This window comes from Micromys minutus, assembly GCF_963924665.1.
Source record: "Micromys minutus genome assembly, chromosome: 1".
Lineage (NCBI taxonomy): Eukaryota > Metazoa > Chordata > Mammalia > Rodentia > Muridae > Micromys > Micromys minutus.
In genome coordinates this window covers 43,273,483-43,294,442 of record NC_137969.1, presented here as the reverse complement: position 1 = coordinate 43,294,442, position 20,960 = coordinate 43,273,483, and the positions used below count along the sequence as shown (strand labels likewise).

General features: G+C 46.4%; 1 protein-coding gene across 1 annotated transcript; it reads left to right on the top strand.

Annotated features, from left to right (window-relative positions):
• Positions 1-2,554: 2,554 nt before the first annotated feature.
• On the top strand, positions 2,555-20,945 carry CEP68 (centrosomal protein 68). The gene is made up of 7 exons (XM_080939649.1): positions 2,555-2,665; positions 8,815-9,161; positions 10,236-11,738; positions 12,337-12,459; positions 14,632-14,728; positions 17,362-17,535; positions 18,464-20,945. Exons 2-6 carry the CDS (start codon positions 8,856-8,858, stop codon positions 17,529-17,531), a joined length of 2,199 nt encoding a protein of 732 aa, XP_080795775.1. The 5' UTR covers positions 2,555-2,665; positions 8,815-8,855; the 3' UTR covers positions 17,532-17,535; positions 18,464-20,945.
• Positions 20,946-20,960: the final 15 nt, after the last annotated feature.

The window sequence follows — 20,960 nt, the reverse complement described above, 5'->3', positions numbered from 1 at the left end:
TGGTAATCACTAATTTACTCTGCAGTAATTTCTAAAAGGCCCGGAAAAATCTACTTCCCTTATTAAGACAACAAATGAAACTATAGTAGGTTCTTTCTTGTGCCAAGGATTAAAAAGAGGAGGGGTCTGGTGATATGATGGAGTGCAGTTGTTTGAGCACTTGCTGAGCACACTCCAGGCTCTGGGTTAACTGTTCCAGCACATCAACCAGGTGTGGTGGCACAGATCTCCAGCCTCTGCACTGGGGATGTAGTGGCAGGGAGACCTCAGATGTTCAAAGTGATTCCAGTGTAGCCTAGGATACATGAAACCTTATCTCAATAAGAGGAGGGTGGAAGAGGGGAGGAAAAGGGGAAGGAAGTGGAAAAGGAGGGGGAGTGGAGAAGAGAGGGGAAGGAGGGGGAGGGAAGGGAAGAGGAATGGGGAGTGGAGGGGGGAGGGAGGGAGTAAGGGAAGAGGAGGGAGGAAAAGGGGGAGGAAAGAGGGGAAGGGAGGGGGAGTGGAGGGGGAGAATGGGGAGGGAAGGGGAGAGAGGGAGTAAGGGAGGAGGAGAGGAGAGGGGAAGGAGGGGAAGGGAAGGAGAGAGAAGAGGGAAAAGAGGAGGATGAGGGAAGAGAGGGAGGGAAAGAGATGGGGAGAAAGAGGAAGAGGAGAGGGAGCTTATAGGGTAGAAGGTGAGAAGAAGGTGGTGTAGACCTGTCAAAATGGTGGCCACAGTAAAATACCACCACAGGAGTTATCAGAAAACAGCAACTGTCAAAGCAGCTCCGTCTCCTCAGCCTGCAGAAGGTACCCCACAGGAGCTGACAGCACTTTTCCCATCTCAGCTTATAGCCTTCGTGAAATACCACCACAGATGGCAACACCTCCTCCAGCCTCCCCAAGCAACTCAGCCGTGATGGTGCCTCAGCCAACGCTGCCTGTGGCTGGGAAGGTCTTCTAATCCCAACCCATAGGCCCAATGCAAGGAAAAGAGGGTAGAAAAAAGCCACCAATCCCTGCACAGAAAACTCGCCAATCACTGAACTTCAAACACTCACCAATTCCTGAGCTCCCCCAAACTCATGACTTGAAATCCCACCAATCCTTAATCTGGAAAAGTTCCACCCCCTAAGAAACCCTATATAATCCCGCCATTGTTCATTCCCTGTTGTCTGCTCCTGGGAGCAGAGGTGGCCAGCCATGGATTCATTTCTCCACACCCTGGATCTTACAGTAAATCTATTTTATGAGACTTGCTGCCTGGTAGGACTGTGATCAGGAGCCAAGAAGCAATGAAGAAGGAACTGAAGAACTGGAGCAGGGCTGAGGCTCCCAGGTTCCTCAGCTCAGCTGTGGTTACTCTCCCCTGGGAGCTGCCACACCTCTGCTGAGGAGGCTTCGTCTCAGAGCTGTGTGGTTCCTGGACTTCTGAGTTTCATGGTGCCCTTTCAACTGAGCAAGAACACTTACAAAAGGACAGTGGGCCAAGGTCAAAGAAGAGTACAAAACACATCTTGTTGAGACCATCCGGATGCTCAGTCAGTAAATACAATTTCACTGTATTTACTGTTAAACAACTTGATGAGACCTTTATTTTTTTTTTTTTTCCTTTAAACAAGTAACTGGATACACACTGGTAAATGCAAATTATCCACTTGACATATTTCGGTTCTGAATTCCTTTTTAACTTTTTCCTTCTGGGTTGAAGAGGGAACTCAAGGCTTGGCATATAGCAATACACTTTTACTTAAAAACACCCAGTACTTGGAAGACAGAGACAAAAGATCAGGCATTCAAAATCAGCCTGGGATACGATGAAATTTACTCTCAAAAAAACAAAAACAAAGCAGAACAAAAAACCGAAAAAAACAAAGCCAAATAAAAAGCTGGATATGATGGGACTTGTCATGTACTCCCTGCACTGGGGAGGCCGAGGCAGAAGTACCAAAATCAGGCCAGTCTGGCAGTCAAGTTTGTGATCAAGTTGGACTAAGTCTCTGTCATGTTGGAATCAGTCCAGCTCCTTCTGTAACCACACAGGCCCAGGACACTGTGGAAGTCCCTTCTCCAACTATTGGTGTGACAGCCTGGGCCTCCTGTGCCCCGGAGTCTCTGTACCGTGACGAAGGGCAAGGGGGATGCTTGACCCACAGCTGGTCCTCGCCCGACTCCCGCCAGATGCCCTGCTTCGGGCACGCCTCTGGAGTTTCTACGCAATGTAAAACGGGCCTGGAACCATCCTCTCTGCGGCGGAGAGCACGTCAGCCCAAACGCAAGCCGGAGCCCACGGCGCTCCCCCTCTCCCTGCAGTCGATCCGCGGAAAGCACAACCTTGCCGCCCGCGTGGGTCCGCGTGGGCGCCAGGACTGCAAACACCCCGCTGGCCCGCAGGTCGGAGCAGCGGGGGAAAGAGGCTCCGGCCTCCCATAGGCCAGAGCCCTGAAGGGGGCGGGCTCTCATAGCAGCAGCGGGCTGCGGATTGGCGAAGCATCTGAACCGAGGGTTTGGATTGGCTGCTTCATCGGGCGTCCTCCGCAGAGAAGCGGCACGAGCGGAGGGCGTGGCGGGCACTCGGCCCTCCCTCCCCAAGAGTGCGGGCGCCCGCGGGAGGCTGTCGTCGCCGCCTGGGACCCCGGCCCAGCTACGCGGGCCGCTCTCGGGACGCGCGGCGGTGCGGAGTGAGGTAAAAAGGCTGTGGCCCGCGCGAGTGTCGGGGCGCGGAGACTCGAGACCGGGCATTCCCTGCGTGCCCGGGGCTCCGCCTTGGGGACCCTGTGGGAGGCCCGCGGCCCGGAGGGCACAAAGGCTGGCCGCGGTGGGGGCGCCTCGCTCCTTCGCCTCCATCTTGGGGGCCTTGCGGGGTGGAGGCGAGCGGCGAGGCGGGCTGTGGAGGGCCGGCGCGGCCTGCAGAGCGCATGGGGCCGCACCTCTGGCCGCTGTGCGCGGGTCGACCTTGGTCGTGGGGAATCGGCGGGTCACAGCCGCTCGCCTCCGGGCGGCCGCTGCTTCCCTGGCACAGTGAACGCATCCGAGGAGGAAAGCAAAGCGGCTCACTTTTTATCTCTAAGATCTACCCTTGTCATCTGTCACCTGTTAGACAATCTCCGCAGCCCGGGGGCATATGCCCCAAACCTAGTAATTTTATAATTACCATGTTCTATTCAATGCGTTATTACTAAAAAAAAATAATAATAATAATCCGCGAAAACCTGCCAGTGTCCGAGAGAGTAAACCTCACTGGGAATTGATGGGGTCCGAGAAAGAGGTAGTCTGGTATACAGCTTGCAACACTTTTTAATGGTTTGGGCTTGGTTAAAATACAAGCCATTCCTCATCTTGTTCTTTCCAGCAAATTAAATTCTGGATCACTTAGGAATAGTGTAAGGAACCCAGCTTCACAACATCACGAAAGATTTTTAAAAGTTCTTCACAACTGAAAAACATACCCTTTTCTGGGCAGCCTTTACGGGCCTCTGTTGGCACTGAAGTGGTTTCCCCATCCTCTAACAGGATGAAAGGTCTGCAAGGGAAGGAAGCTAAAAGAAAACAAGTGAAGACAAAAGTTGAGAAAACCGGAACCTTTAAAAGCGTTTAAATTGTTGGGTTATTTTTACAGGTTAGGGAAGCACCTGGGCTCTCTGGATTGAATCAGACTTCAGTCTCTTCCATACTACTAATTCAGGATAAGTTCGTTTCTCTGTGCCTTAGTTTTCTCATCTATAAAGTGGAATTCAGGCCCTAGCACGATGAGGGAAAAGAAAGTTGGTTAGGTAGTTGGTTAGTGCAGATTCCATGGGTTATAAAGTTCTGATATAAAATACCTAAGATGAAAAGAGATACTTGAAAAGACATGCCAGAGTGCTCAGGAGAGAGACGCAGGTCTCACTGAGACTGAGGCCATCCTGACCTACATAGTTGTCCAGGATAGCCAGAGCTATATAACACAGAGACCCTGGCCCATAGTGCCCCCTGCACAAATTCCAGTACCAAACATCTGTCTAATTCTTGCTTCTTCAGGGTCTCTGTCCTATCGATCTTGAGGCAATCCCTCATGCCTTTTGTGATTGCTGCTCTGACATGGGAAAGTATTTATAGATTTGTGTTTTTAAAGTCCTTAACCCTGTCATGACAGGAAGAGGCTCTGAAAGTATGTTCCAGGCCCTGGCCTGCCACTGCCTACCCCTATGTCAGGGCAGCACCAGAACACTACCACCATCTACCCACAAGGCCACTAGGACCACAAGGTTGAAACTTTTTTTAAATGTTAATTTTTGAATGTTACATATGGGGGGGGGGGTGGAGAGATGGCTTAGCAGTTACATGCTAAAAAAGGACCCAGGTTCAGTTCCCAACACCCACATGGCCTCTACAGTTGTCTGCAACTCCAGTTCCAGGGGATCCATCCTGTGTGGCTTCTGTAGGTGCAGCATACATGTACTTAGACAAAAATAAAACGTCAGCAATTCTAAAAAGGGAAATTTCTTATGTTTGTGCAGTGGTGTTGATCCTATCTATCCCTCACCATAGCTCTCCTCAGTTACTTCGTGTGGAGGTCAGAGGCAGCACATGGGCATGTGGTGAGGATAGGACTGTTCATGAGAATGTTTCTCTCCTTCCTCAGGGTCTCCTTTTCTAAAATCTGACCACAGTTTCCCTGATATCCATCCACACTGCATGCATGGATCCTCAGGGCCATCTCAAGCCTGTCTTCTCTTTTGTCACTGTGGATTTACTCCTTGTGCGTTGCCCTCCTGCCTAGCTTGGTCTCCACTGCGCTGCTCCCAGAAGCCTTGAAGCCACATGCTTGCTGAGCTCCATCTCCCACCCACTCCTTTCCTCTTTCTTGCTTACTAGACAAGATCTGCCATTGGGTATTTATGACATTTCTCTCTGTACCTGTGAGTACTGTGACATTTCATTATTGAGGTCCCAAACTGAAAGGGACAGGTGGCTGTCAGTGGCCATGGCTACAGAGACAGCACTTAACAGAACTGTTGACAGTTGGGATAGATGCATTTGTTTCCAAGGGAGTTGCTACTTAAAGAATCATGCAGGGGAATTTCTTGTTGTTCAGAGATTTGCTCCTTCTATTTGAATGAGTTAGAAGTGAAAGTGCCCCTTCCCCCACTTGCCAGTCCTCTCCATTGCTCTAAATGGGAATGTGTGGGAAGAAGCCAGGCAGCTGGGACAAGCTTGCTTGAGGGTGACTCACCAGATACCAGGAAAGATCAGGTGTCCCCTGGTGTTAATATATATATATAACACTGAGCACGGTTTTACTGTGGGACAAGAGAAGGCCACTTGATCACACCTAGTGATGCTAATGGATCATGTAGCCTTTGCAGGTTCTGAGAACTAAGATTTAATGGTTTCTGGTGTGCTCTGGAAGATGCTAGAGCATAGGTAGTCCCTTGATTAGCAGTTCTATGCTCAGGCCTTTCTCAGAAAAGGAGCAGATGGCATTGTTTATTTTCTGGGCTGGCAATGGCTAAGATCATGCATAGTATATTTATAAAGGAAAGCTGCATGTGTGGACTGGGGCCTCAGAGGCTGTACAAGCATCTGTACAAGCCCTTTGGAACCCAGAGTATTCCCCTGTGGGTCCCAGATGCCAGCTCCCATGGAGCTGCAAGAGTTGGTGTTTGCCTTGCTTTGATCTTCTTCCCTTTGGGAATGGGAATGTATATGCTAACCCTTTGTGTGCTGGAAGTATGTAACTTTGTTTAGATTGTACAGGAGCTTACGATCAGAGATTGATTCTGTTTCAGAAGAGACTTGGTGGTGGCTGTACTTTTTTATATGTGTGTGAGTGTTTTGCCTGTACCACAGTAAGAAAAATACACACACAAGTAGTATGTGCAGTTTTTTAAGAAGCCACAAGGTGAGGATGTGGCACCATGAAAATCTCTCATCAGAACTTGGCCTCTTGCCCTCTCTCCGTCTATGCCCACCCTCTTTGGTGCTGGGTGCCTTTGGACATGTTTCCTTACTGATATTTGTTGGGTTCATCAAGAGCTGGGTTCTGGACGTGACTTCTTAGCATGCACAAAATTCTAGATTCGGGGTGTGAGAGGGAAATAGCTTCAACTGTCTTCCCATTAAAAGCCAGAGTTGATTTAGTGGCTCTGGCTGGTGAGGCAGATACCCCTTTCTTCTTCAGGCCCGTGTGTTTTTAACCTGGCTGTATGTAGAGGGTACAGAGGCCTGTGCACACAGATAAACACTGGAGAAGGCAGGAGAGTTAAACACACACAGCTCACCTCTTCAATGGAATGAGTTGTATAGCTACTCTTCCTAGAATGCCAGGTGTAATGGGATTTTATAGCCTGGTGATCCCTTGCTGTTCTTCCAGAACTTCTATTTTTATTTCCAGACCCTTTCCCAAAAATCTTGAACATTGCTTTCAGTCCATAAAACCCATTCTTATCAGTGATGTCACTTGTGCATTACAACAGCCTAAGTGACTTCTGTGTTATCTTAGGGCCAGGCCTGACGCCCACAGGCATTATGTTTGCCTGTTATTCTCCCCAGACCCTTATTCTGAGCACTGTTTCCTTTTTTTTCCTTACAACTTTATTTTAAAAAGAGAGAGAGAGAGAGAGAGAGAGAGAGAGAGAGAGAGAGAGAGAGAGAGATACAAGTACAGATTTTTAAAAGCATTTTAGCATAAAACTATTTTTGGTATTTAAAAATTATTATGTTTAATCTAAGCACTGTTTCTAAGTCAACAAGAGCCCATCTTATGGATGAAGCCATATGGACTCTGTAAAGAGCTTCAGTGTGAAACTTCGTTAAGCCGTATTATAGTCAGGGGGCTGAAGTTAATTGTTATCAGAAAACTTTTTCTAAAATTGTGCTGTGCTAACGAAAAATTGATGTAGGCTAGACTCTAAAGTCCTGGTCTAATGCCGGTCGTTTCCAGTTTCATTCTCACCTCACCCTTCAGTTTTTTTTCCTGCTGGCTGTAAAGCCTGTAGGGAAGTCACCACAGTTGAAGAGAATGACTTTTCTTAACAGAGGATTGGTCATTAATTATGGATATACCAGGAGCTATGCTGCCCTTAGATCTCCAGATGAGCTCTAAGATTCTAGGTTCAATCCCTATTACTGCTTTTTTGGGGGGTTTTCTTTTGAGGGAGGAGGTGGTTTGTTTTGTTTTGAGGTGGGGAGAGACAAGGTTTTGAATGGTATGTCTTGCCCTGTTCAGCAGTTTTAAAGTGTATTGTGGGAAGATACTTGTATTTGTGTATCATATGATAGGAGTCATACAAAAACTAAACAGTACTGCTTGCCTATGTTTGTCGGACTCTTGGCTTGTTATATGAAAGATTAGGTGCTGTTACTAATAGAAAACAGATGGGCTCTAATTAGCCCTGAAGGATCTGGTGCTTACAAGAGTGAGCTAGTTGCGTTTAGACTGTATGAAGTCATGTCAGAATGCCCTGAGCCCATGGGCCCAGGGAAGGGTGAGCAGAAATTTCATAGTCTACCTAAGTTGCATTCCGTGGTGTGAAAGCCAAACAGGAAGAGCCTGAAGAAGCCACTCCTTCCCACCTTGTCAGCTTGTAATCTTCAGGTGACTGCACACACTCAGGTGCTCACTGTCACCTTGTACCCAATTCCATGTCCTTCAGGTTAGACTTGTTCCTGTCATCCCACCAGTGCCAGGAGGAGCACTAGCTGGCTTGTAGGCCAACCTACTTTCCCTCTGTCTAGAGCTCATGTTCTGTAGACCCCGCTGATTCTTTTCTTCTTCCCCCAGCTCCTTCACCAGTCTGCCTGGGTAGCTCTGCTTTCTCACATGAACTCACTGTTATCACTCAGCTTTCTATGGCTTCCTGGGGCTGCCAAGGTCAGCATACACCAAGGCAGCCTGAGAAGGGGAGCTGATCTGTTTCTGGTCATTGAGAAGCCCCATCTGGTCCATAATCTGGTTGTCTCCTCCCACCAAAAATAGTTAGAAGCATTCTCTTGAGCCCAGTGAAGGTCTAGGTGTACCTGAACTTGCTATCCTCTGGGGTAGAAAGGACAGAACCAGACTCAGGCTGCTAACCAATAAGCCATTGGCTGAAGAGAACCAGGCTGTGCCTAGCAAAGAGCAGCTGGACATCTTAGTGAGCTTGGGGTAAAGAGGGAACACACACACAAGGGCCCAAGCCTTTTCTCTGAACTGCATCCATGGAGCTGCCCTCGGGAGCACAGCTTTGCCATTAACTCCCTGTTCCATCCACCTGAGTTCAGTGGCCACCTCTTTAGTCTGTCCATGTGTGATGTCCAGAGCAGCACATGGGAAACTTTAATCAGTGAGAAGAGCAGCCCTAAGACATAGTGGTCTGTTCTGAGGTGCACAGAACTGAAAAGCATCTGTGAGCAGACAGGGTCAGAAGTGTCTTAGTCACACACCTCCACCTGTGGGAAGGTACCCATTAGCCCGCGCTTACCTTCTTTGTGTACTTCCTTTCCCTTCAGCTTCCAGGCAAGGAACATGGCCTTGGGATGTGTGTCTTCCTCCCAGATCAGCTGCTTTACACTATTTTTTTTTCTTCTGTTACCTTGTTTTTTGTAGCCTATGCAGCACAGGCTGGCCAAGTCTTTTTGTTTTGTCACACCTGTCCTGACTCTTGGGAGACAGCACCACAACAGAGGGCAAAGTCAGACTTGGGCATTCCCTTTGAAAGGGTCTGGGGCTGAGGAAGAGCCAGTCATTGGTACTGGACCATGGAAATAGTCACTGTTCCTTTGGCCAGAAAAGTTTATCTTCACTAAAAAATCAAGATTTTGATGCACACTTCAAGAAAATCTATTTTTCTCTTTTCTTCCCTGGTTTTGTAGGTTCCTGAAGGCTTCAAAGGAAACCTGATAGGAGAGGCTCAATGGCCCTGGGTGAAGATGAGGCTGAGGCAGAAGTGTCTGTCAACACAAAAGTCACATTCTCTGGCAGGTGGAACTCTGGGAAGCTGCTGCCCCCAGGGCTTGAACCAGAGAAGCCCATACATCTGGAAGTTGAGGGAGGGCCACTGTGGAGGGCTGAGGCTGAGCCTGGCTGCATCTCTGGAGCTTTCTTTTCACAGACCCACACTGCCAGCAAAGAACCAGTAACAGATAGGATTAAGCCTCCCCTCAGTGGCCCACTTCCTTCTGCCGATGTTGGAGACCTTTTATACTCTGTGGGAAGCCAAGTGAGTATGGAGGCTGCTGAGACTGGAGCTGAGCTAGGGCTGTTGTTTGGGGGTGTCCATTTCCTTGACTGTTACCCTCTGCCCGAGTCACTGTAAGGTAGGAGCTGTGTCGTCCAGGTATGCATTATTTTTCAGGCTCTCTTGGAGAGTTGGACCTTGAAGTTGGCAGAGGGTTCTGTGATTATCTCCTGTTCCCAAAGAGTCACTAAGGACCTCTTAAGGACAGTAACAGGTTCATCAGGAGCCTACTGTCTGGAGGACTAGGATCGGGGTCTCTTAACAAGGGAACCCCCTACCTCCATTCTGTTTCTGTTTAATGGTCTGAAGCTTCTTCTAGGAGAGCCTGTTAGGATGTACTTGGTAGATGGCTGTGTGTTCCCAGACCAAATCCTCTTGGGACTGGCCAGAACCTGAAGCTCCTTTCATGGGCAGCTGTCTCTGACCTCCATGACTGTGAAGGACAAGGCAGCACCCTCTCTAGTGAGCCATGTGGGACGGGATCCCCCATGTTCTAAGGCCAATGCAAGGCTCTGAATCTTTTAAGCCCATGTAGTGGGAGAGAGATCTGCTTCTTCTGGCTCTGGCAACCTATTATGTTCAGCCTTCCACAGCCCAAGAACAGCTTAGATTTGAGCAGTGTGGCTGCTCCCTCTGTCCTTGGAGACCCATCCTGTGAGAAGGCTCTAAACATGCCTGGGAGAGAATAGTGCCCAGAGTCCTTACAGAAGGAGTAGGAACAGTTCATTAACGTCAGGTCAGTCTGGTTCTGAAGTCCTTACGTTAGTTGCCCTATCTTCCTTTGTTACTCACTGAAGATTAAAAATCCAGAGTGAAGAGGGACTGGTTTTTGCTGAGGGACTCATTTTGCCAGAGTGTACCAGTGCAGGAACTGAACAGGGTGCACCCACCCCATCCCCTCGGTTAATGATGATGGAGACCGACTTTGTTTTCACTGATATTCATCCCGAGTTCCTCTCCCCTCCTGCCCCTCAATCGTGTGAAGACAACTGTTCTTTTAAAAACAAGAAGTCTGCTTATTTTCATCACAGTCCCCTTTCCCCCTTGTTATTATAGATGGAGGAAAACAAGCTTCCTGCCTCCCAGGACCTACTTCCAACTGTTAAAGTCCTTGGAACTATAACTGTTTGCTCAGGACTTGAGGCTGACAGTGAACACTTCCAGTCCACAGTTGATCCATCTCAGGTGTTGGGCCTCAGCCAGCAGCCACACATCTCAGATCTCCCTCTCCTTTCACAGTGGAAGTCCACGGTGAGCCCAGGTGCTCCTCAGCTCTCTAGCAGAAGCATCTCTGCCTCCTCAGTGGGCAGCAGTCTCCAGGGTCACCAAGAGAAGGCAGAACCTCAGAGTGGCTCCTTTGCCAACGTCTCTCAGGAGATGACTGTACCCCAGGGAACCCACTCTGTGGTGGGGGCAGGGCCTCAGCTCCAGTGGTCAACACAGCCTGTGGCCTCTGGCGGTGATGCTACAGGCCTGGGTAAGAGACACCTGTCCTTTCAGGCAGAGTACTGGGCCTGTGTGCTGCCAAATTCTCTGCCTCCTTCCCCTAACCGCCACTCCCCACTGTGGAACCCAAATAAAGAGTATGAAGATTTGCTTGACTACACTTATCCACTGAGGCCTGGACCTCAGCTCCCAAAGCCACTTGAAAGTCATGTGCTGACTGACCCTGTCATGCAGGACTCAGGAGTAGACCTGGACAGTTTCTCTGTTTCCCCAGCAAGTACTCTCAAGTCACCCACTAATGTCTCCCACAATTGCTCATCAGTGGAAATGCCTACTCTGCCATTTTCTGGAGACAGAGAACCATGTCTTAAGCACTGGCCCTTGGGAATATCTCAGAAACAGGTTGGCACAAATGTAGCGTCCTGGAACCAGCTTGCATCTACCCCTAGAGCCCCAGGCACTGAAGGTGCTTCTTGGGAGAACAAAGAGGCAGCCCTGAAGGGCACAACAGAGGACTGTCTCCCTATAGGCATGAACCTCAGTGTGGGCTCTCCCCAGCTGAAGACGAAGGAGAAAGAGCAACCTTTTCCACGACAAGAGAGGGAGAAGAAAGACAAACAGAATGTTGGGTGTCCGGCCAGTGTGAAGCACGGATGGACATCAGAAGAAGAGATGGGAAGTGATGAGGAGTACCTTGCTCTGCCCACAAGGCTGACTCAGGTCTCTAGTTTGGTATCCTCCTCAGGTGTCAGGCCCTCCTTTGTGAACCTACCCACTGGAGCTGCTGAGGAACACAGGACACTGCAAGTCTCAGACAGTGATGAGCCAGCTTCCCCAACACTGGACTCCAGCCAAAGGCAGCATCCTTCTGGTACTACCTTTCAAGTGGGCCAGAACCCCTCCTTCAGGCATTCTATCCAGCCCCAGGATTCTAGAGGCAAAAGTAGTCTGTTGAGCAGCCAGACCCTCAGGGTCTCTTCAAAACAACTGAAAACTCACCCCTCCTCAAAAGCTGTGTCAGACAGGTTGCTGTTGTCAGAGCCAGTAGCTGGAGAGAAGCTTCCCAGGAAAAGAGAAGAGCAGGAGAAAGCTTCTCTAGTGCAGTGTGTGCAGGTAAAAATGTTCATGGAAAAGCTTCTCAAAGAAGCAATCTTTCCCCAGCCCACCAACAGCATGTCTCAGCACTCTCAACATGTATGACCCCAAACTATAGGTATCGTTCTCCTTTAATGATTGCAGGAAACTGGCAGAGACATTAGGTAACGTGTAGCAGCAGTGTCCCTGCGCTTTGGTAGAAGCTGACAGTGTTCACTATAGCTCAGATAGTTGTAATTTACTCTCTCATGCATCTGCTTCTCTGCAGAGAACGTTCAATGGTTGGTAACGGTCCTTGCTCCTAGGTAGTTCCACTCTCGCCTTCAGGACTGTATTCTGAGCCTGGTTCTGGTATCACATCTCACTGAGACAGAACCAAGCATGGCATTCATTATCCTGGCAGAGGTGGAGACAAATGACCATGTGAAAGAAAACTCTAGGAAGTTTGGATGGTAAAATGCTGGTATTTTAGTATTTTAGCCTTCAGACAAGGTAAATAGCAGCTCAGTCAGGTGTATCGAGTAGACTTCTTTTGTACTGGTCCTGAACATGCCTCAAGTAGACAGACTACATCACTGAGCTCAGTCCAGCCCACCACTTGTTCTTTTCTCCACAGACATTTTGCTGTCAGCTGGAAGAGCTGATCTGCTGGTTGTATAATGTCACAGACGTTGCTGACCTCAGTGCACCACCCAGGGCCAGCCTTGCAGGTCTCAAGTCTTCTCTGCAGCTTTACCGGGTAATGTGTAGTCCTGCATTGTTCACCCACAGAGATGGGAGATAGAGTACTTTTACAAAATAAAATCTCAAGTAACTAGAATTTTGTAGCTCAGTTGACTATTTTATCTGATAAATCTAATTCTCAGTGTTGAACAATATAAAGTACAAGGTAACTTCTAAGTGAGGTAAGAAGTTAATTACATCCATTGGAACTAGAAGTACTGTAGAGGAGTTTGCATGGGATTCTAGCAGGTATCTCTGGGTTAGAATCCTAGGCTTTGGTTTGCAGACACTAATCAAGTATGACAATTAGTTAAGATACATGTGCACCACAGCTTTGCAGTGGCTGCCTCACCAGGCAGTGTAGACACAGAACATAGCAACCCCACTGAAAGGTCTTTTGGACTTTATGGTGTTTATGGAGCTGAGCTGAAACTATACTGGATCCAGGTACAGGCAAGGTGATGTGATAGGATAGATTGATGCCAGATTTACCCCAGAATCTGACATCAGTTTGTACCTGTATTTGGGACTTCAGGTTGTATTTCTGCCTTTTTGTTACTAATGTCTGTTATTTCACACCTGTGAATTTTAGTTAAAAGTATATTGAATTGGAAGGTAAGTCAATAACTGCTACCTCAATTAACCTTGGCTGACTTTGATCACATGTTGGTGTGTAGTGTTTATGGCCCAGGCCTGCTGCTAATCTGGAGGGGAAGGGAAGAACACAGATGTCTATAACCTAACACTTCTTCAAGCTGCAGAGGAGGAGATTTACTTCTTCAGCTTAATCAGTTTACTGCCAGGCTCTGACTCAGCATCATGGGGAGGGCCTTTGTTCTGTCTTAGAATCAACTGAAGTCTAGCCTGGGCTAGCCAGCTGTCCCACCCTGGTAAGTATGCTGTTAGATACAGTGTAGAGATAGAGAGAAACACAAGGAGGGCTGAATCTGGAGGCTCTCTGCTCACACACTGCCTGTGTGCATTGAGAGTGTACCCAGAGAGTCCCAGGACAGGACCTTCTCTGACTCATCTCAGTAGCTTTTCCAGGCCTAGCTGAACAAGTCAGATAGACTTACACCATTCTCCATGTTAGCCCTCATAACACCCTCTGTGACTCAACTCCCTGACTAGCCATCTAGGATCTGAGCCAGGAGTTACTCCTGCACATAGTTTCAGCTTAGGCCTCTGTATGTACACAGCTGTGGCAGTGAGAGGACTCTTCACTGCACGACTCTCTGGGTGCTCAGACATGTGTGCTCACATTTTAGCTGTCACTCATCCCCTCTCCTCTTACACTGAAACTTCATCTTAATGCACCAGGCATGAGGCAACGTCTAAACTTCTAAGCACCGGAGAATAAAAGACAGGAAAACAAATCCAAGAATAAAAACACTAACAGTGACATCTTTCTATGCCATGGATTCCATTTTATACAGTTCTTAGTGGCTAAAGGAAGATCTTTAAAAAAAAAAAAAAAAAAAGCTATAGCTGACAGTGATGACCCTTGCCTTTAATCTCAGCCCTGAGGAAACGGGCAAGCATGGCTCTATGAGTCTGTGGTCTGCTCAGTCTACACAGTGAGTTCAAGGACAGCCTGGACTGCACAATGAAACCCCCATCTTTAAAGAAAGAGTAAGAGTCATAAAGGTCTTGTAGCTGGGAGGGGAAAACTGCAGCTACCCTGATGTCAAGGGTTTGCATGGAGGTCAACAGGGGGCACAGAGGTCCCGCTCTGCATGGTCAGTGCAGTAGTAAACTGCTGCTGTTGTAGTTCTCACCTGCCATGTTCATCTTAAGGGTGTGGCTTACCTTGTCAACCCCATACCTCTGAATTACAGAACACCATCAAGTAGGATACAAAATGGAATCACCTCTTCAAGAGACAGCCTCTTCTGGGGAAAATCTATTGAGCTGGGCTAGATGGTGCAGGTTTATAATCTGACCACTAGGGAGAGTAAAGAGCCTCTATAAAATCAGCCTGAGCTAAATCAAAACCCTGTCTCAAAAAACAATGAATGTGTTCTGTAGGCTCAAAGATGCTTGACACTAGACCGCTGAGGGATTCCTGAGAGCATGTTGCCTGTCTTCCATGTTAGAGAGGTCCAGTGTAACCCAGGGGTACAGTGTCCATATTAGACAGCTTCTACAGGCACTAGTATTAAAACTTTCCTTTTCCTGATGTCTTAAGCAATTTAAGAAAGATGTAGACGAACATCAGTTCCTGACGGAGAGCGTCTTGGAGAAGGGGGAGATTCTTCTTCAGTGCCTGTTGGATAACACTCCAGGTGGGTAACCTAGAGCAGCTTTATGTTTATAAACATATAATTTACTCATTATAAATTGTTGGCCTTTTTAAAAAAAGATTTATTTATTTAATCTATGTGAGTACACTGTGGGGGGTGAGGGCATAGAGAACTGAAGTGATAAGGTCAGGGTTAGACACACACCAGCCAGACTCCAACCCATTCACAGGATAAGTTCCAAATTTAACAAAATGATGCCAAGAACTGATACCCATAGCCTTAAAGCCTTAAATTGATTGATTAGTAGCCACTAGTGTTATATAGGTGTTATACAGGCGGGTGCTGGAAGAATCCAGTTATATTGTGCCTCACGAGAGGGGGATTTACATGGGAACTAAATGGCATAAACATGTCCATGATTGAACCTTGAGAGGTGATGACCAGGTGCCTACTGGAAAGTTACAGAACTATGTAGCTCTCTGTTGTAGGGGTGTCCTGTACACTGCAGCACAGAAGCCCTCATACCCCTGCAATAACACCCTAAAACATTTCCAGGCAGTCCCAATTGTACCCTGGGAAGTGAACCTGTGGAGAGGTTTCAATGGAGAGCAACCACTCCATTGTCTCCAGCAGTGTGAACTGGTGAGCCCTCTGCCTCCCCTGCCTCTGAAGGCCTGTTCTGAAACTCCTCTTATGTTCTCTTAAGTAGAATTTTTAGGTGTTGTTTTTGTGGCTTAGCCTTAATGGTTTAACAAAACCTTTGTTTTGTATATGAATGGTATGTGATTGTGTGTGTCTGTGTTTCTGTGTCTGCCATCCCAAGTGTGTGGAGGTGGTCAGGTGATAACCTGTGTAGTTAGTTCTTTTCTACCCTTATATATATTTTAAAGATTGAATTTAGGTTGCAAGCTTTTGTAGTAAATGCCTTAACTTGCTAAGCCTCAAGTTTTTGGTTTTATATTGGGGCAGAAATTTGATACAGGAAGCTTTATTGCTTCTGACTACACTGGTGTTTACCACTAAGCTTAGCATGGGACTAGAAAAACCCTGCAGCCGCTGTCTAGGGTCTGAAGACACAGGCCCTGGGTAGGCAGAACTCAGTATCGGCCTTCTCTTTATAGAGGCCATGTGTAATAAGTTGCCTAAAACTATTATGACTTTCACTCTGAAATAAGTCCATTAATACTGAAATGAGTAAGCTTAACAAAAACACACCACTTTGTCCTACTCTAAGAGACTTAGGGATCAAACTGGTCAGAAGAGGCTTTTGGTTTTCTTTGAATCTCAGAGATGAATTCAGACACCTTCAAATTGGTACTTTAACCACTCCTAGCCCTCTGCCTGGAATAATTGGAAAGCTTAACTGTTTTGTTCAAGTTACTCTTGAGGCTTCCTACTTCCTTGTCCCAAAAGCCTCCTGCCAGTGCGTGTGTGCACGCACACACACACACACTCACCCCATACCATCCTGCTTCTTTAGAGCCTACTTTCTTGCTTGGCTCCAAGTATAACTGCAGGAGTGACTAAGGTTTGCCCCTGCCGCCAAGAGGTCCCTATGTCAGCACCCTGCCAAAGGAAGTTTGACCTAGTTACAGAAATACAGGCTGACCTCTTGTTTTACATTCCAACTGCTTATGAGTCATGTGACCGGGACTCAAGAGAATTACACCAAATGAGGCCCCCTTATGTATGTTTGCAATTAAAACATGAAAAAGGGGGGGAGGGGACAAAAACAGGAGAAGAGCTAGAGAGATTAGAGCATTGTCTGCCCTTCCAGAGGTTCTGAGTTCAACTCCCAGCTATCATGTGGTAGCTCACAAGCATCTACAATGAGATCTGGTGCCCCCTTCTGGCCTGTGTACATAGTGCAGGCAGAACACTGTCTACATAATAAGTTAATCTTAAGAAAAAGAAACCTGCTCTATATGCACCCTCTCTAGCCTTTCTTCCATGACTTGTTTAAAGTTTCAAATAAAAAGCCCCAGGATTTCACTGACACACAGGAAGACCGAACAGAGCTTGGCTTAGCCACCCAACAGCATTCCTCTGCCACCAGCTCCAAGAATTGTTAGGCCAGCACTTTGCCCCGATGTGGCTTCCTAAGGGGCTGAACTCAACACACCAGCTGCTCCTTCCCTTCCGGCCCCATCTAGTCCACATTGTGAGCAGAACAAAGGCTTCCCCTTTCTTATCCTAGGCTGGCAGATGTTGCTCCCTGACAGGAAGCTAGGGAGCTTTTAATACAGCTGATAAAGCACAGGAAGCAAGCTGCTTTTTATTTAACAAAAGAAAACAGCTAGCCATTTGTGAGTACTCTAACCCTAGCACCTCCCTTTTCTCCTTCAGAGGTACAGGACTGAATCTTAGCCTATTCTCAAACCATTCCTCCAGTTTTGGTCACTGATTCTTGCCCCCAAAATCCACAAACTTCTCCAATAGAACATTACATAAACCTCTGGACCGTTACTGTTTAAAGGAAGATTAAATGGGCTGGGTGTGTGGCTCAGTTGGTACTGTAGTTTATGTAGTGGTATATACCTGTATCAAAAGTTCAAGATCATACTCATCTAGAAAGGTTAGAGCTTAGTCTGAGCTACATGAGACCCTGCTGGAGTAGGGAGGAGTCACTGTGAAACTATTGTAGTCCCTATCTAAGCAAAATGCTATACCTTTAGTTTTAAAGGATGTCCTCGGGAGGATCGCAAAGCAGTCCGGTGAGCTGGAGAGCCATGCAGATCACCTTTATGACTCTATCCTGGCTTCTTTGGACATGTTGGCTGGCTGCACCCTCATCCCTGACAACAGGCCAACAGCAACAGAAAAACACCCTCATGAAGGGCTTTAACTCAGTAAGTAGAGAAACCCAAGAGAACTTGTCCAACCACTGCTAATAATAAGGGTACAAGGCTGTCCTAGTAAGCAATTCTTAAATACTTGGCTAGGGTAATACTTATTAGAATAAATGTAGTTCTGAAGGAGGTCTGCCCGTGGTACTTAAGGAGTCACTGTGATAGAACTCACTTTGTTTCCAGTATCTGTTTACATGTGCTTGCTGAGCAGCATCCCGCATTCCCAGACCTGTCTTCTCTCTACCTCTACTGCTACCCACTGTCAACAGCAGTGATCATTACAGTGCATCTTTCTCCAGTGTGGGACTGTGATCAGACTGTCCCTGTCCTGTAGACTCTTGCCCAACTCACTTAGCACCTGTCTCTAAGCACCTCTGACAATACAACATCTACAAAACCCCAGTTACCTGCTGGATCTCTATGCTACAAAGGACCTTTGTAGATCTCCTATAGCACATCATTCCCCAAAGACTGGGGAATGACATATCTTAGAGACTTAACTAATACTACTTGTTAAATGCAACTTTTAGAAAGTGAAACTGGGAATGAGATAGGAAAAAGCCAGGAGAAAAGCAGGGTTACCTGGTGCCTATCCTGGGATCTCTACTACCTCACACTTAAGATTCTCACATTGTACTGCATTTTTCCCTATTACAAAATGTTTATCAAATAAATCTCAGTGAGCAAATGCTGGAAATGTAAAGAGCAGAGAGTCTAGCAGAGGGAAGATGGTGGCACAAACCTGTAATCTCCGCCTTCTAGAGGCTGAAGCATAGAATCCACAGAAGACAGCCTAGGCTACATACCAAGACCATGTTTAAAAAAAAAAGTAATGGGGACTTGTGTTTGCATCAAAGTGATGAAATTAGCTCCATTTCTGCCTCTGCAACATGACTATAACCCTTGCTGTTCTCTCTCTTTCTGGCAGAACTGGAGTCATCAGCTAAGTTGGCAGTTGGGAAGAAAACTCAAGAACTCCTTGTAAGGGCCATTTAACAAGGCAGGGGAGAAATTCAATTTTAACATCCTTTAAGATGCCTTTCTCACATCTGAAGGGTTCTTGAGTTACTGTTTTTCATTTACTATGAATCCCTCCAAACCAAGGCCTTTTCTTTTGGTGCTTCTCTATTAAAAAAAAAAATGTGGCTTTATAATTATTTGATAAACTACTAAGACTTGTGGGTCTCATCTCCCCCCTCCCCATTTAAAAACCAGCAGATAAAATGTGTTGTGGCCATTTACAGAAAGCTGCTGGAGAAAGGTTCCAAGTACTTGAGATTCTCAGGCATACAGGGGGATGGGATCTGAGAGTGGAAAAATGTTAGTGGCCAAACCTGTGAAGTGAAACTTAGCCCTTAGTCCACAGGCAGCCAGGAGAACCGTACAGCGTCCTTTGGCAGCATCCTATCACCTGCCACCTGTAGTGATCAGTCTCCAGCCACATTGAGAAAATGAGTTGGCCTGCCATCATGCTTCTGAACTGCAAGCTTTTGCTGACCTCTGGGGCACTGAATCCGATACTCCTCTTTCCCTTGAATGATTAGTCAAAGGAAGGAAATGAGTAGAGAAGCCACATAGTCTGATCAGTCTAAATGAAAGCAGCCATTGGTGATGAAAGTGGGGAGTCTTTGTGGTTTGGGAGTCAACAGGTAGTGCCTTGTCAGAAAGAAAAAAATTCTTCAGGCCTATCATAGGTCCACATCTATCTATGAGTTGTTCAAAGCATCAGTTACTGTAGCTTTTGAGGAAAAGTGTTTGTATGCTGGGTACCACAAATTCCACAAAGTACCAAAGGTGGGCTTTTCAGCTTTGGATAAGTGTGTACATGACTTTAATCCTAGCACTTGAAAGTAGTTCTTTGTGTTTGAAGCTAGCCAGGTTTATGTTAATTAGAGTCCAAGGTGGCCAGGGCTTTATAAAGAAAAAGAGATTAGCTATTCATAAAATAGATAGCATACAGAAAATACAGTATTTCCACATGCCTGCTGCTTACCATGTTTATGGGCATGATCCAAATTAAAGATTTTTGTTGTTACTGGTTTGTTTTTGGCTTTTTGAGGCAAGGTTTCTCTGTGTAACAAAACCCTGGCTGTCCTAGGACTCCCTCTGTAGACCAGCTGGCCTCAAACTCAGAGAGTCACCTGCCTGTGCCTCCCAAATGTTAGGATTAAAGTCATGTACCACCACTGCCCAGCTCAAATTAGTATTATTCTGCCATCTCTTAAGATTTCTTATACTGTACATGGTGCATAAAGTGCTTTCAAAAGGCAAAAACAAAGCTTTTCTAGCAATTAAGTGTAAAACATTCTATAAAGCCTAGAATTGGTCAAAAGCAAATCGTACCTCTTTGATGTGGCTTTAAACTGCCTTCCCCCAGTATGTTAGAGGAGCCCTCGAGTATTAAACACATTTGACAAACATCAAAGTCAGGGGACTCATAGAAAAGAGCTAGCCAGCTGCAACAACTGAATGCAAAATGGGGCACTCCTCTTCTTTCACTGTATAATTACCATCCAGTCAACTGACAGTGAACATGGTTCCTCAACAGAGTACTTGCCTGAACATGGTCTGTGCTTTGGCTCCTTTATTATAGAAAGACTTTTTTGTAACTAAAGGGTGTAACTGACCTTGGCTGTGAATGCCATTAGAAATATCAACACAATTGTTAATTATATCTTCTAGTGTGTGTTATGCTTGAGCTAAAATTGTCTCCTCAGATGTCACGACCATTTCCATGTGCAAATGTGACCAGGCTAGACTCAAATAGCCTTTTTAGAATATATAAATGGCCCCTTAAAGTTCATTGAGTTCACAGTGAAGTGGCATCTTGAGACAGGGTTCTTACAGGTCTGCAGCTCAGCTATAGCACAAAACGAGAATTCAAGCACAGGCTGTTTTCAATTCAGGTGAAACCCAAAGGAGACATAGTGGTAACAAGGTATGGCCAAATATATGCCTGAGTGAACTTGTATCCAAGTAAGCTGTGGTGAGCCATGGCCACTGAGAGAATGTTCTTCATTCTGCAGGGTACTCTATGGCTGTCAATTTTTGAAATACATCAAGGAATAATTTTGTATTATGTGAACAAATTAGAGCCCCCAACAGTCTTGAAATGTTTATACTTGAGAAATGGGTAATTTCCTCCTCCAAAACAGCAATTATCTACACATATATAGAGCAAATAGTGAAGTATGCTGAAATGGTCTGGGAAGCCCTAGTCTTGCTGCCAGTGGGGAAAGAGCACTAGAATTTTACAAAGTCTGTAAATATGTTTATATTAAAAATAAATTCATGTAATGTTTTCTGCTAACAGAATAAGTGACAGTTTGAACAACTTTTGCTGTGTAAAATTAAAGTGCTTGGCATCATTTCATCTTATATTGGTTTTGTACCATTTACTTATAATAAAAAACAGTTTATCAACT